The sequence below is a fragment of the Taudactylus pleione genome, unplaced genomic scaffold, assembly GCF_031769625.1.
Source record: "Taudactylus pleione unplaced genomic scaffold, aTauple2 ptg000209l, whole genome shotgun sequence".
NCBI lineage: Eukaryota > Metazoa > Chordata > Amphibia > Anura > Myobatrachidae > Taudactylus > Taudactylus pleione.
Window position 1 is genome coordinate 1,320,247 of NW_028284611.1, and position 14,577 is coordinate 1,334,823.

The 14,577-nt window shown below is 44.2% G+C and overlaps 1 protein-coding gene across 1 annotated transcript in view; it reads left to right on the forward strand.

The window, feature by feature from the left end:
• Positions 1-10,079, forward strand: part of LOC148517803 (transmembrane protease serine 9-like) — a 267,334-nt gene extending 257,255 nt beyond the window's left edge. Inside the window, exons 14-15 of the mRNA XM_088478151.1 lie at positions 5,866-6,029; positions 8,438-10,079. Coding sequence (XP_088334277.1) covers positions 5,866-6,029; positions 8,438-8,680 — 407 coding nt within the window. The 3' untranslated portion in view covers positions 8,681-10,079. The remainder of the gene's footprint in view (positions 1-5,865; positions 6,030-8,437) is intronic.
• The last annotated feature ends 4,498 nt before the right edge of the window (positions 10,080-14,577 follow it).

The following is a 14,577-nucleotide window of genomic DNA, read 5'->3' on the forward strand; positions in this document are numbered from 1 at the left end:
CCAGAAATCCTACCTGCCCCATCAGAAACATATGGGGGCATTAACTTGTTTACCATATGTTTAGACATTATGTCTTGGAGACCAGACTCCTCTGTCCCTCTTTTTAGACTAGCAATCTACATACCATCAAGAGTAGATTCTAGCACTGGACTGACCATACCAGGCTCCATATTATATACTGTAGTGCAACGTTGGTTAATTTTTGGGGCGTGGGTCCCCCTTGATTGCCTTTGTTGATCTGTTTCAGGGCACCGCAATATAACACATTTTTCTTTTATAACACATTTTAACCCTTCACTGTTTGTTTATTATATATGTACCTCACTTTTTATTTTCATTCTTTATATGCAGCAGTAGCTGATCCTAACTATCTCTTTCACACTGCACTTTTCTTACTATGGCGGTGCCCTGGGGCGGCTTAGATGGGCTAGTATGGGGGTGTCCTGTGCTCTGGATTTGAATCGTAGTATGTTAGGGACCTACCCTACAGAGGTTACCTGGATATGGTGGGTAGACCCATAACCTTGGCCAAGATTATGCTAAAAACCTCTATTGATTGCAAAATTTTATTGCATTTATATATTATTAATAATTTGGAGTTGTGCACCTGAGATTTGTCTTTTTTTGTGCCTGCAATTAGTCTCATCAGGTAGCACCTCCCATTATATATATATATATATATATATTCAGGGTGTGCAGTCCAGAAATCTTTCCTATATACAGGCTCCATATTACCCATGGTAACCAGTCTAATGAGTTCTACTCTGGGGGGCAGGAACGCTACCTGCAGTATGTCAGTATCCACGCATTTTGGTACACCCCTGGCTGCTAACAAATCCCTGTTCATTCATCTATGGATGGCTGCAACACAGGTGAGAGAAGCTTTAGTATTATCACATACAGTGGGACATAGGGCAACCTCCTGTTCACTCCCAATCCTATCCTGTCCCTGTGCTGTGTTGGAAACAGACCTCTCCCTGTACAAATAATCTTCCTCCTAGTACAGCTTGTCATCTTCCACACACAAATGATGTTACATACAAATTTACAAGGGAAAGTTACATGTTTATGCCAACACAATATAATGTGCAGTTATGGCCATGTTGATGCAAAATCAGCTTTTCCGCTACAGTCGGGATGAATCCTGTCAAAATACAGCATCCTGATGGTTGGTATCCTGACAGGGGTCAGGTAAGTATAATTACCCTCCCCCCTTCTTCCCCTAACCCTAATCCTCCCTTCTGGTAGCCTAATCCTCCCCACCCCGCACCCTAACCCTCCCTATTAGTGCCTAACCCCCCCTAGGAGTGCCTAATCCTAACCTCCCCCCTTCATGCCTAATCCTAACCCTTCCCCCCTAGGAGTGCATAATCCTAACCTCCCCCCCAAAAAAAACTAACGCTAAACACAGTACGCTACCTAAACCTAACCCCCCCCACTCATTGCTATCACTAAGGGCGCCCCGGACTTACCTCATTCAGGCATCCATCCTTCTGTGTTCGGTATGTTGACACCTATCTTAAGTCCCTTATTGGGCTTCCCCTGTCGGGATTGAGACTGGTGGCATCACGGCCGCCGGTCTCATAACTACATCCCCTACAGACAGCATGTTTGAGTCTTTAAAGATGTTGACCCAAATAAGTTGTGACCAGCACAGCAGATGACAGTTTGGGATCACTGTGTTATGGGGAACCTTCTCTCCCCCTGGCTACACCACTGAGTTTGTGAGCTTGCAGCAGCCAATGGAAAGAATTGAGAATAATGTGTAACAAATCAGTGTCATAGCTGTACTTACAGTACCCAGCACTGCCACATTCGGGTATTTCCCCTGTACCTCAGCAACATCCCTGCTCTCCACAGTTTGGGATGTAAACAAACTGGCCAGCTACATGGGTGCAGCCATCTTGGTTTGTGCTATTTGTGGTTTATATTGATTTTAACTATAACTAATAAAAGGTATATTTCATATTGTTTGGAAGTGTCCCCCACTAGAGAGTACTGTTCTGTCCATCCTTTTATGTTTAGAACTTATGAAGTCTCACAGTTTCACCCACACTCTTACTTTAGCCGGTCCCAAGGGTTTCAAAAATTATCTCACACTATCAATACTCGTGACAGTCCTTTTTCCTATCTTAAACTTCCACTCACACCAGTCAAACCTTGTGTCTGTGCTTCCCGAATATCCAAAACTTACTAAATGCAAAATTTGCTAATTCCTTATCATACCACTTAGGTGGATGTCCATATTTGATCTTGCAGATTTTTTCTGTGGCTGAACTTCCACACTTGCATCCTAATTCAGATACATCTCCAGCTGCTGGCATGTCCAGTGACACATACTAACTGTAGTTCTGTGTATCAACTTCCATAGTTTCTATAACTTGCACTGTTTCATTGAATGTAACATATCTAAACTTGAAAAGCTTTTTTTTACTTGGATTCCATAATCTGTAGCATTTACTATCAGTAACCAAACATGATGCAATTTACTGACTTTGAATCCAGCTTGCATCTTTTCTTTTGGTATGTGTACATAGGCAGTTCCTCCAAAAGTTTTACACTAGGTTTTCTCTTGGACTACGCTTCAATAAGTGTTATGGTCTATAGGGCAACTGTAGGAGAATGTTTTTTTGAGATAAACTACTGTGGACACAACTTCTGCACAAAACTGTTTGTCTAGGCCTGCATCTTTCAGTACACATCTTGCTCTCTTCACTAGTGTATGATTTGCTCATTCACTAAGACAATTTGCTCTGGAGTTTAGGTAATGGTCAATTGATGCCCAGTTGCTTAACCAGTGTAGTGGTTTTATTAAAGGTAAAGCAGGTAAACCTATACTCGCTGTTATACACATTGGTAGATGGAGTGGGTGTGATACTGTACAGCTCACTACCCAGTGAATGTCTGCAGGCAGTGGCACAGGGTCACTGGAAAGCATTTAGGTCACAGGTATTCGCAGGTCTTTCTGGCACTAAGTGGAAGACTACTGTCTCCCACTGTGGTGCTCTAACACAGTGACACAATGGTGCAAAACTTAGGTTGGCAGCCATCTTGGTACAGGGAATGAAGCTGGGATACAGTTGAGATCCTGTCAGTCAGGATGTTTCTGTTCAGAAAGCCATCACTGGAATCCTGACACCAGTCAAAATACCAGTACCAGTATCCCAATCACTGGCATCCTGACTGGAAGTATTGGGGCAAGGGGGATTAGGGTTAGGGTTAGGGTTAGGAACCTTGGGAGGTTTAGGGTTAGGCTGCATGAGGAGGAAGGGTTAGGCTTAGGCTGCAGGGGGGAAGGTTAGGTTTAGGCTGCAGGAATGATGGGTTAGGTTTAGGGTAGGCATATGGGTAGTGTTAGGCTATATACCAATAGATGTCAGTATCCTAACCCTGTTGTGATGCCGACATCAGGATTCTGACCACTGGGACCCTGGGCGCCTGCATCCCATACCTAACCCATAAAGCCTCCTTGGAGGAATAACATGGTGACTGTGCAGTAGTGCACTCCACCTTCAACAGTTTACAGTATATTAGAAAAGACCAACACTTAGCATGAAAATAATAAATATAAGAGGTAACCAGTGCTAAATTGTAATAGGAGGAAGATTTATGGTGTGAGGGTGTGGGTTTGTTGTGGACCCAGGGTGGTGACAGGAGCAGACACAGAAGCAGATTTAAATAAAAAGGTGGAGCTTTTAATAAGTGATTTAGCAGATATAGGAATGGCAAAACAAAAAGTCCAGGTTTAGCACTAAAGTGCACTTGATAATTGTGGTGAAGCAAATGGGAGAATGTCCAGATAGTGATAGGCAGGAAATGTCCAGTATGCAGGTTTGTTGAGCTGTAACGAAGTGCAGGCAGAAGTAATGAAGTCCAGCTGGGAGTTAGAGTGTGAGGCAAGGTGCAGGGAAACAGAAGGTTCAGGTACTCAGGCAGGGGAAAGGTAAATGGAGGGTGCAGGGTGAGTCCAGCAGGTTTGGAGCAGGCAAGGTAACAGGCTAGTAGCGCTTCCAGGCAGACAGGTAAGGCACAGGTACTCTCTCTCAGCCACAGCTGAGAAACACGTTGCACTGGCATTGAATGAAGGCTCTGGACCTTCCTAAATACCTGGTGCCGTGCTGTGACTGGCTGGAAAGTGCACATGACCCACCAGGATTGGACAGCTTGAATCACATGACCTGAGGCAAGATGGCGGTGCCCAAGTCAAACGGAATGGAAACACCCCAGGTCTCACCAGGCCTCAGTGACAATGTGCCCGCACAGAACAATGCACAGCCAATTCCGCTCATCAAACACCAGCACTGCTGCCAGAGACCCCTCGCCACAATGACCTCACAGGTAATATCCAGTGACCACCATGCCGAGAAACCCTGGCCGGGACATATGGGGGCCAGATCACTTGTAATGAACCAGGTCGGCACCCCTATTTATCCCTGTTCTCCTTCCAGAGCTGACAGACCAAACTTAATCCCAAATAAAAACAATCAGTCCATCAGGAGATATAGGTACCGAGGTCCCGTCCAGGAACAGATCAAGAGATCATGAAAAAGGAGAGAGGACTCTCCAAAATGTGTAGAAACCACACTATTACAAGGAGGAGGATACCTGCCTAAGAAGATCTATCCATACAGCCTCCCATTTCATCCGTTGTCTGCAGCATGGTGAGCGGCCATCTGTCGCTGTGTCTTTCCTGGCCGGGACCTCGGTACCTATTTCTCCTGACGGACTGATGTTTTTATTTGGGATTAAGTTTTTTATCCATGAAAAGACTGGATTTTTATGATGATTTTTGTATAAATAAACCTGCTACCATTTAAAGAATTGGACATTTCTGCAGGATTTCTCATGCTATGAAACCTTGATATGCACACGTGATAGAATTTAAAGGAATCAGTATAATTTACCACCGGACGCATTTCAAATCCTGGCAGCAGAAGCCCAACAGAGGTGAAGATCCCAAACATCCAAAGGTAAGTATGAACTAATCTAATTCCCCCCCTAACCCTAACCCTCCATTAGGGTCCCTAACCCTAACCTACCTCCAAGTGCCTAAACCTAACCCCCCCTTCCCAGCTGCCTAAACCTAAGTCCCCCGGAGGGTACATAACCCTAACCTCCCCCCGGGTGTGCCTAAGACTAACCCCCCCTTCCCCTAGCCTAACCCTAACCTCCCAAGGGTGTGCCTAACCCTAAGTCCCCCCGGGAGCCCTTAATCTAACCCTCCACCCTCCACGCGGCTGTCCACGCCCGGCGCCCGGCCTACCTTCGATTGGGATGCCGGGTGTCGGGCTCCTGACGTAGGTCTAATGACAGGCGTCTTGATCTCGATGCCTGTCATTAGACACTTGCTGGGATTAGACAGTCGGTCTTCCCGACTGCTACCCAATTTTAATGTAAGTACCTTTTCAACAGGAAAGATTATTCTGAGTGAGGTCTGGCTCTATTATCCACAGGACAAAAGATACTTTATGTGCACAGGAGCCAGAACCGGAATGTAAGTTTTGGTCTGACAGCTCGAGAAGGAGAACAGAGATTAATAGGAGTGCCAACCTGGATCAATCATTACTAGTGATCTAGCCCCCATAAATCTTTCTCCTTTTACAATTTAGCGCTTGTTACCTCTTATATGTATTATTTTCCTGTTATGTGTTGGAGTTAAGGGTGTACGCCAAAAGAGGGATACAAGCAGCTGAAATCATTAACAGAGGCGCAAGGTTAAAGTGCTTTATTTTGACCCCACGTATCATGGCTTTAGTAGCATACCATGACAATATTACCTATTTTATGCTATGATTACTTCCATGTGTTGTTCCATTGATGGCATGTGAAAAGGATAAAATATATACAGTATATGTCTTTTTGCAGTGAGCCTGCCATACCCGTGGACTCTGCAGGAAGTGATGGTGCCACTAATTAGCAACAGTGAATGTCAGCAGATGTACCAAATCAACTCCTTAAGCTCTAGCATGATAATCCCTAGCGACCAGATCTGTGCCGGATACCAGGATGGACAGAAGGACACCTGTCAGGTATGCCTTTAATATCTTCCCAGATAAGATCTATCAATCCCTGGTAATATGATCAATAATCACAGGAGTATTGTGCAGCAGGGTAACATGTGGCCATACTTCTCACATAAACCACCAGATAAAGAACAGCTACTTGTGGGCAGCTACTAATGGGCAGTTCTCTCTTCACCCCAAGGGGCCTATTCATCATCAGGGGTTGGATGATAAAGTATTTAACTCACCCTAAGTTGTGGCGGTGGATACATAATTACCATAGCAATTCAGTATTGCTCTGGTGTTGGGAAGCAGCTGTCCTCACAATCAGTAACACTGCTACAGAAGTCCTACAGAAGTGCTACAGAAGTGTTACAGAAGTGTTACAGAAGTCCTACAGAAGTGCTACAGAAGACCTACAGAAGTGCTACAGAAGTCCTACTGAAGTGTTACAGAAGTGCTACAGAAGTGTTACAGAAGTCCTACAGAAGTGCTACAGAAGTGCTACAGAAGTGTTACAGAAGTCCTACAGAAGTGCTACAGAAGTGCTACAGAAGTGTTACAGAAATGTTACAGAAGTGTTACAGAAGTCCTACAGAAGTGCTACAGAAGTGATACAGAAGTGTTACAGAAGTGCTACAGAAGTGTTACAGAAATGTTACAGAAGTGTTACAGAAGTCCTACAGAAGTGTTACAGAAGACCTACAGAAGTCCTACAGAGGTGTTACAGAAGTCCAACAGAAGAGCTACGGAAGTCCTACAGAAGTGCTACAGAAGTGCTACAGAAGTGTTACAGAAGTCCTACAGAAGTGCTACAGAAGTCCTACAGAAGTCCTACAGAAGTGCTACAGAAGTCCTACAGAAGTGCTACAGAAGTGCTACATAAGTCCTACAGAAGTGCTACAGAAGTGTTACAGAAGTGCTACAGAAATGTTACAGAAGTGCTACAGAAGTACTACAGGGGTGTTACAAAAGTGTTACAGAAGTGCTACAGAAGTGCTACAGAAGAAGTTCAATAAATGCAAAAATGAATGAGCATTTAGTTGCAGGGTGCTGTCTACACCTGGCAAGTAGAACACCCTTTGTGCTCTTATATGAACTCATCACAGCTATCCCTGGTTCAGAACCATCTACGTCATCAATTGCAAGAACAACGTGTATTTTCTAGTAACACGGGTATTGGAGACCTCACCCTCTCTTTTATAGATGAGTCTTGATTAGAGATGTACGGTTCGGATCTCCAGAAATCCGAATCCGCCCGAATTTTGTGAATCCGGGTAAATCCGAATCGCAGTTCTGATCTTTTTTTGCGGTTCAGAATTTGGATTTTAAATCCGAATTTCGGGATTTGGATTACATAAATTACATGATTTTAGCGGTTTTTAAAACTTTTTATCTATTTTTTTTTTTTTAATCCAGATCCAAAACACTAGAGGGTGGTTTTGCAAAACCAAATCCAGATCCAAAACCTTGAAGGAGATACAGATCCAAAACCAAAACCAAAACACGGGAGTCGGCGCACATCCCTAGTCTTGATTAACATTCAGATTGCTTTTGGACGTATACAACTTGTTTTGATCCTGATGAACCACATATAGATGACTGTGATCTACTCTATTCTGTAAACAGCAGTGTATTGGAGCTGATTCTGAGTTGGCAGCAAAGCAGAAAAAAGCAAGTAACTTTGCACCTTGGTAAAACCATATAGCACTGCAGGGGGCAGATGTAATGTTTGCAGAGAGATGTAGATTTGGGAGGGGCGGCTTCAAACTCTAATCAAAATTGCAGTGTAAAGCCACACACTGTCTGATTATTCTGATCTGTCCGACAAATGGGTCAAATCAAAAGCCCCAATGTCTCTGCTACACATTATGCAATTTTTTATGAGAAGTTACCAATTTTAACTACACCACACTGATTGTGCATATGTCTGCCCACACGTAGGATGACAGTCATGAGAAACCTAGGAAATATGAAATTATCGAGAATGCGCACACACTGGGCCTGATTCAGACCCGCTCGTGAGCGCTATGCACATGGTGGCCCAGTGCGCATGCGCATGACGGAGCTGGCTTATTGCGGGGGGATAGGAGGGGTGGGCGGCAGCCAGGAAGATTGCTTGCCTTCTCGGGAGGTTGGGAGCGGCACCCGATTTTCGGGAGGCTCCCGACCAAATCGGGAGGATAGGCAGGTATGCCCCAAAGTTACTTGTTTTTATGTTTGGTTGCTTTGTTCCCACCTGAGAATCAGGCCTCTTGTCTCTGATTCAAACAATGATGAATGAATCAGGATGCAGCAAGTCACTGCAATGTCTGTCGTGCATGCAGGTATCAGGACATTGCTGACATTTTATCAGCAAAGTAAAAAGTTTTAAAATCGTGGGATTATATTGTGTTTTCCCCAAAAAATGTGACGACTAGCCTTTTATCTTGCAGGGAGACTCTGGAGGACCCCTGGTCTGTGACATCCAGGGGGCCTGGTATCAAGTTGGCATTGTAAGCTGGAGAGAGGGGTGTGCCTTGGCTAACCGGCCTGGAGTTTACACCTATGTTCCATATCACTATTTTTGGATCAAAGCCATTGAAGAATCCAGTTTGCCAGTAGACGAAGCTTCCAGGAGCATCATGTCCTCATTTCATGTTTTAGTTGCATCATTGCTGCTTCTAATGACCTGCTAATTACTGCACAGCTGATGCATGATCATTATATTCGCTATACAGGTTGGGTCTCCCATATCCAAAATGATTGGGACCAGGGGTATTTTGGATAACGGAATATTCCGTATTTTGGAATAATTGCATATCATAATGAGATATCTTGGGAATTGGATCCAAATCTAAACACAGAAAGCATTTCTGTGTTACATACACCTTATACACACAGCCTGCAGGTCATTTTATACAATATTTTCAATAATTTTCTAAGACAAACAAAGTTTGTGTACATACATGAAATTCATTTATGTTTCATATACAGAACACTATGTGGTACTTCCATCCAAATTTGTTCCCAAATAGAGGTCCCCAATTTTTTTTTATGTTGTACATATGAATAATACAGCACCCCACTCAGGGCTCCATCCGGCAAGGAGAGCACTGTGCTGCCCGGGGTCCTTGAGCACTAGTCTTCAGGCTGTCATTTCCTCTGCCTGCTGCAGGCCGACGATCCTCTTCGTCACTCGTGGGACCTTGTCCTCCGCTGGGGCTTCACACACTGCAATGGGGCGATGAGTCCTTCTTCCTGGGCAGCTCCTCTTCTTTGTAAGTACTCGCGTACTTCACATGTGAGGAGCCCCTGGTTTACAGGGACTTCGCAGGGCAGCCAACGAGTCCACAGGGCTTCCTCCATAAGCTGTCCTCCAAGCAAGTCCCGGGGCAATCTTCTCCGGGCGTGTGCATCCAGCCGGGTCCGGTGAGTTCCTGAGGCAGCCGGCAGCGACAACTTTAACAGGGGCCATTGATCCCCTTACTCTCTCTGTGGGCGGCAAGCTCCAGGCACAAGGTACTCCAACCCAAGGCACACTCTGCCGCGACCGCGCACTTCAACTCTGTTGGTGAGGGGCTGTCAGCTGCATCAGGAGCTTACCGGACCTGGCTGGATGCGGGCGATGCGGAGCTCTGGTGCTGTTATCCATATGTACAACATTTTAAAAAATTGGGGGACCCTATTTGGGCACAAATTTGGGGGTACCCCAACCTTATACTCAAAGCCTGAAGGTAATTTTCTACAATATTTTTAGTAATTTTGTGCCTTAAACAAAATTTGTCTACATTGAACCTTCAAAAAGCAAAGGTTTCTCTATCTCATTCATGCAAAAAAAAAATTCTGTATTTCAGAATATTTGGATATGGGAGACTCAACCTGTACTAATATTACATAATAATAATGCTGGTCTAAAAAATATTTTTTTTTTTCTTTCAAGAATTAAATAAACTGAATCTAAATGCATTCAGATTATTTCCATCAGGCAGGGTTGTTTAGTGATATACGCTTATTTTTTTTAAATTAAAATTAATACTTATGTAAGTCTAAATGATAAATATACACCTCATTCTTGCTGATCTAAAATTTTGTAGATGATAATTTTCGGCATATTTTGCCTTTGGGATGTCTCTCCTCATGGTCCAGCAATGGTCAGCATGCATACTGGACTCCATTTGCCTCGGTACCTCTTTTCCATCCTAGAAACCTGCTGATGAAAATGCTCTCTATGCTCGTCACTGACAGGTCCAAGCCGAGGGGCATAGGGCCTCATTCAGCAAGGATCGCTGATGCGATCGCAACTCCAATCATGTATGCAGTTCTGCTGCGAATGTATGCTAATTGCAATCGCAAAGCACTCGCACGGACACATGGGCGCCGAGAGGGGGGGGGGGCGCGGGTACAGTTTACCCGGGCCTGGGCTTGCTAGAGGGGCCCGTGTCTGGCGTCGCCCCCCCTCCCTCACAGCAGCCCAGCACACAGCTTGTGCTGGGCTGCTGTGTGAGACTGCTCGCGGCTGCTGCAACAGCCAGAGCAGTCTCCTATGGCTGTGGGGGGGAGCGATCACTCTGATCGCACCCCCCCTGCTTAGCACCGGGCTGGGGGTCTTACAGCACCCCCTCCCCGGCGCGCAGCTCCGCCACGCAGCGCTGCAAAAGTTCATAAGACTGTTTTAAAAGTGGTGTGAAATTTCGCCTCTGAGATTTGCAGATTACTTCACCACACACATAACAGGAATTGCCTGGATGGGTTAAACATTTTCTTGGCCTTATTGAAAATATTGTAACAACTAATACAACAAATACTTGTGCTAACAGGCTCCTCTATGGTGAGAGACCCCCAGGGGGCCCAGGAGAATGTGCTGAGCCCTTATTGGAGGAGCCCAGCACACATGCTCCTCTGATCTGACCAGAATATAATTAGTCCCACTTTTCAGGGATTTATTCTCAGGTCTCCTGAGACCCAAAGAGAAATCCCCATTAACTGTTATCGGGTGATAACTGCCAGTTAATGCGCAGACCTGTGAACTTATCATGCTTTAACAAAGCTATTGGGCAAATGCGGGAGGCTAATTGAATAGCCCAGGGCGTTAAAGCTCGAGGCTAACTCCTGTTATTACCCACATTAGTTTACCATGGGTAATTGAATTCCCCCATATATGTGGGTCAAGGGAGGAATTTTGAAACTTGAGGCTACTGAAAGATTACCTTATGTAATAGCAACGAAGGCTTATATACCTGGGGGATCAAGAATATGTGGAGGCATTGAAAACATGGGTCAATGAAATCTGGTTTTTGATGTAGGTGGGGAATTGAGCTGGCAATGGAGGTTATGAAGGAAAATGGAGGCACAGGGGTCAAAGGAAGCTGGTAATTGTTAGTGTACTAGAAGCTGATTTATGTGAGAGTTCTGGAGGATGGGGTAATGTGGATGGTCTGACTGTGGAGATATGTTATAAAGTCTAAGGCACTGCTAGCATTGTAATGTTATAATTATTTGCTAGTGTGGATATCTCTACTCATCTAAGATGGGAGGTTAGCATGGTTGTAACTACCATAGGGGCAAGTGGTGCAGCTGCTATGGAGCCCAGAGCTGAGGGGGGTCCATCTCCTTGTCAAAGTTACATGTGGTATATACATTTTTCACGATTGTGTGGTACACAGGGACACTTAGAGACTTTTGCTATGGGGTCTTCAAATACCTAGTTATGCCCCTGGAGGTAAGTTTACAGTAGTGTGGTAATTTGATGAGCAGGGATTAGGGCTTAAAAGGTTATATACTTACAGGCTTCAGATAAATGATCAATTATTATTAATTGGGGGCACTGCTGTGTGGCATACTATGAATTTGTGGCACTACTGTGTGGTATACTATGAAGTGGGGGGCACAACTGTGTGGCATACTATGATATTGGGGCACTACTGTATGGTATACTATGAATTTTGGGCACTAATGTGGCATGCTATCAATTTGGCGCACTACTGTGTGGTATACTATGAATTGGGGGCACAACTGTGTGACATACTATGAAATGGGGCCAAGGATGGGCATATGGTGCAATCTGATGGGCTTGTGGGATGGTCTATACATGTACATGTGTTCATATATTTTGGCTAGGGAAGATGGTCTGGCTCCTAAACTTTTAAGCTGGCTCCTAGAGTTAATGACAATTTTTACCCACTATAACAAGCTATAAACATCACTTATGGAAGTACAGCTAGGCAAAGCAAAATGTAATTATCTGAAAAAGAATTGTAATATGGGTGTTGTGATCTTGATGATAAAAATGAACTTCTGGGTAGTAATTTATGCAGAACTGCTCCAGCACAGGGAGGTATGCTGACCTGCCTCCTGCATCCTGCTCAGGCTTGGGGCCTGATGCATTCAGTCTAGCCTACCTGCCCCACACCAGGCCCATACTGGCATCTGCTACCACTCTAGGCTTCAGCCCCAGCCTATTTACCTTTCTTTATTTGCCCGCTGGCTTCCTTAGTTCCCAGATCCTGCTGCCCACTTTTAAAATGGATTCTACCTCCCATCACTGGACTGACCGAATTCTGCTCTCCACTGAATTAGATATTCTGGTCGTGCTCCTACCCTATGTTAATAATTGGGCCTAGTTACTAGACAACCTTATTCTGCTGGCCTAGCATCCCATTCAGCCCAGCTAATCCAGCTTCAAGCCAACTGCTTAAACACAGCCTGGCTCTGGAAAGAGGATGCTGAACCATTGGTGTGTATCTCTACTGCTCCACTCTCCTTGCTTCTGCCATATCAACCAATTATCGGCTGACAATCTAGAGTCTTGAAGGCCCCCTACCAAACAGTTAACAAATGTATTTTCTCAATACTTTTTACTTGTCTAATCAATAGGCAGAGGGATGGACTTTGGAGGCAAATGTTTTATTTCATGGGTCCTTTCACTGTCAAATAAGCTGCTATTGTGGTACACAGAATAATATTTATATTTGTTTATGATGTTGTGGTAATTGGACTGTAATTGGACCTGATGCTACCTTCTGCTGGTGCACCTGGAAGGAGAGGCTCTTCTCCCAACTTTTCTCTTTGTCAGTTCTCTTTACTTCACCCTTTTACACCATAGCAGAGAGGCAAGGATTTATCCACCAGGCACAGTGGATTGGCATAGAAAACACAAATAAACAAAAAGGAGCTGATTCAGATACATGTGGCAATGTGGACAGGTATTGTTAATTTCAACATACTGTGTATGCGCCAAAGCAAGGAAGAAATCAGCCTTAGCCATGTGGATAGAGGTCACCAGTGCTTATGGATTGACCATATTATGGCAAACAACATTGGGCCTGATCAGAGATGGACAAAATTGGAGAGCTGCACACAAGCGGCTGTGCAATTCCATCCATCTAAAATGCAGAAGAAGGTGTCAGACATATCCTTGCTGCCTCTGCGTGATCCCAGCATTGCCACCGAGGTTGCAGCCTTGGATCACCATTGGAACAATTGCAATCATCGGTCGCGATTGTTGTCCCTTTGGCCAGGCTGCGGTAGCTGAAGCTTACCGCAGCCTGACTGGGTCCTAGCAGCTGCGAGGAAATCCACCGACATAGAGGTGTCCACGAACAAAGACCCTGACCTCGTCCCTTCCACAAAATGGGGGCGAAGTGTCCCCATTTCTGGGAATACTGTACAGGGATACGCCTCCCAAATGCTGCAGCCTGTCAATCAAGCTGTGACTGGGAGGCTCTGTGAGTGAACTCGCAGATGGAGGTATGCACATGCGCAGTACACATCCTGTGCATACGCAGTCCTTCCACCATCGGAGATGTGCATTAACCATCAGGTTAGCGTACATCTCTGCATCAGGCACAATATCTGTAAAATTAATGTTTTTAAGTGGTAAAAAAATATATAGTGTTGCACACAGCACTAAAGTTACTGTATATCTTTCTCACACAGGAAATTAGCTGTGATTGTGTATAATAAACAGTATATTTTATAAATTGCACATATAATGAACACACATAAAAAAGTGCTCATATATATTAAAATAGTTAATAAAGTCAACTAGCATACTTTTAAATATGAAGAGTCATTGCAACAATGAATATAGACCAGTATTCAAACATCAGAAAGGATATTAAATAGTAGAGATGTGCACTAGAAGGTTTGGGCAAAACCACCCTCAAGTATTTTAGTTCTGTCTCATTTTTGGTTCTGGATTTCTTTAAAATGTATAAAAGCAGCTAACATCATGTAGTTTGGGTTGTTTTTGTTACCATGGTATTAATAACATCAATAACCGCTCACAATATTGTTTTCACCAATATTGGCCAAAGGCTGCAGTGAGCTGGCAGGTTAAAGTAAGCAACAGAACAGCAGCACAAACACATGGCAATTTAAAAGAATATAGCACCTCTGTATGAAACAGTGGCACTGCTATGGCAGACAGGATAGCAGTTCAGTAAACTATACGAACCTATAGAATGTTTTGAAAAATAAGAACTAGATTAGAGACCTGAGGCCAGCACAGTTAAATGGAAGTGGAGTATATATTAGAAGCCAGGTAAAGTATTGATTGATTGATTGATTGAAGTACTAATTTAACTATAAAAAA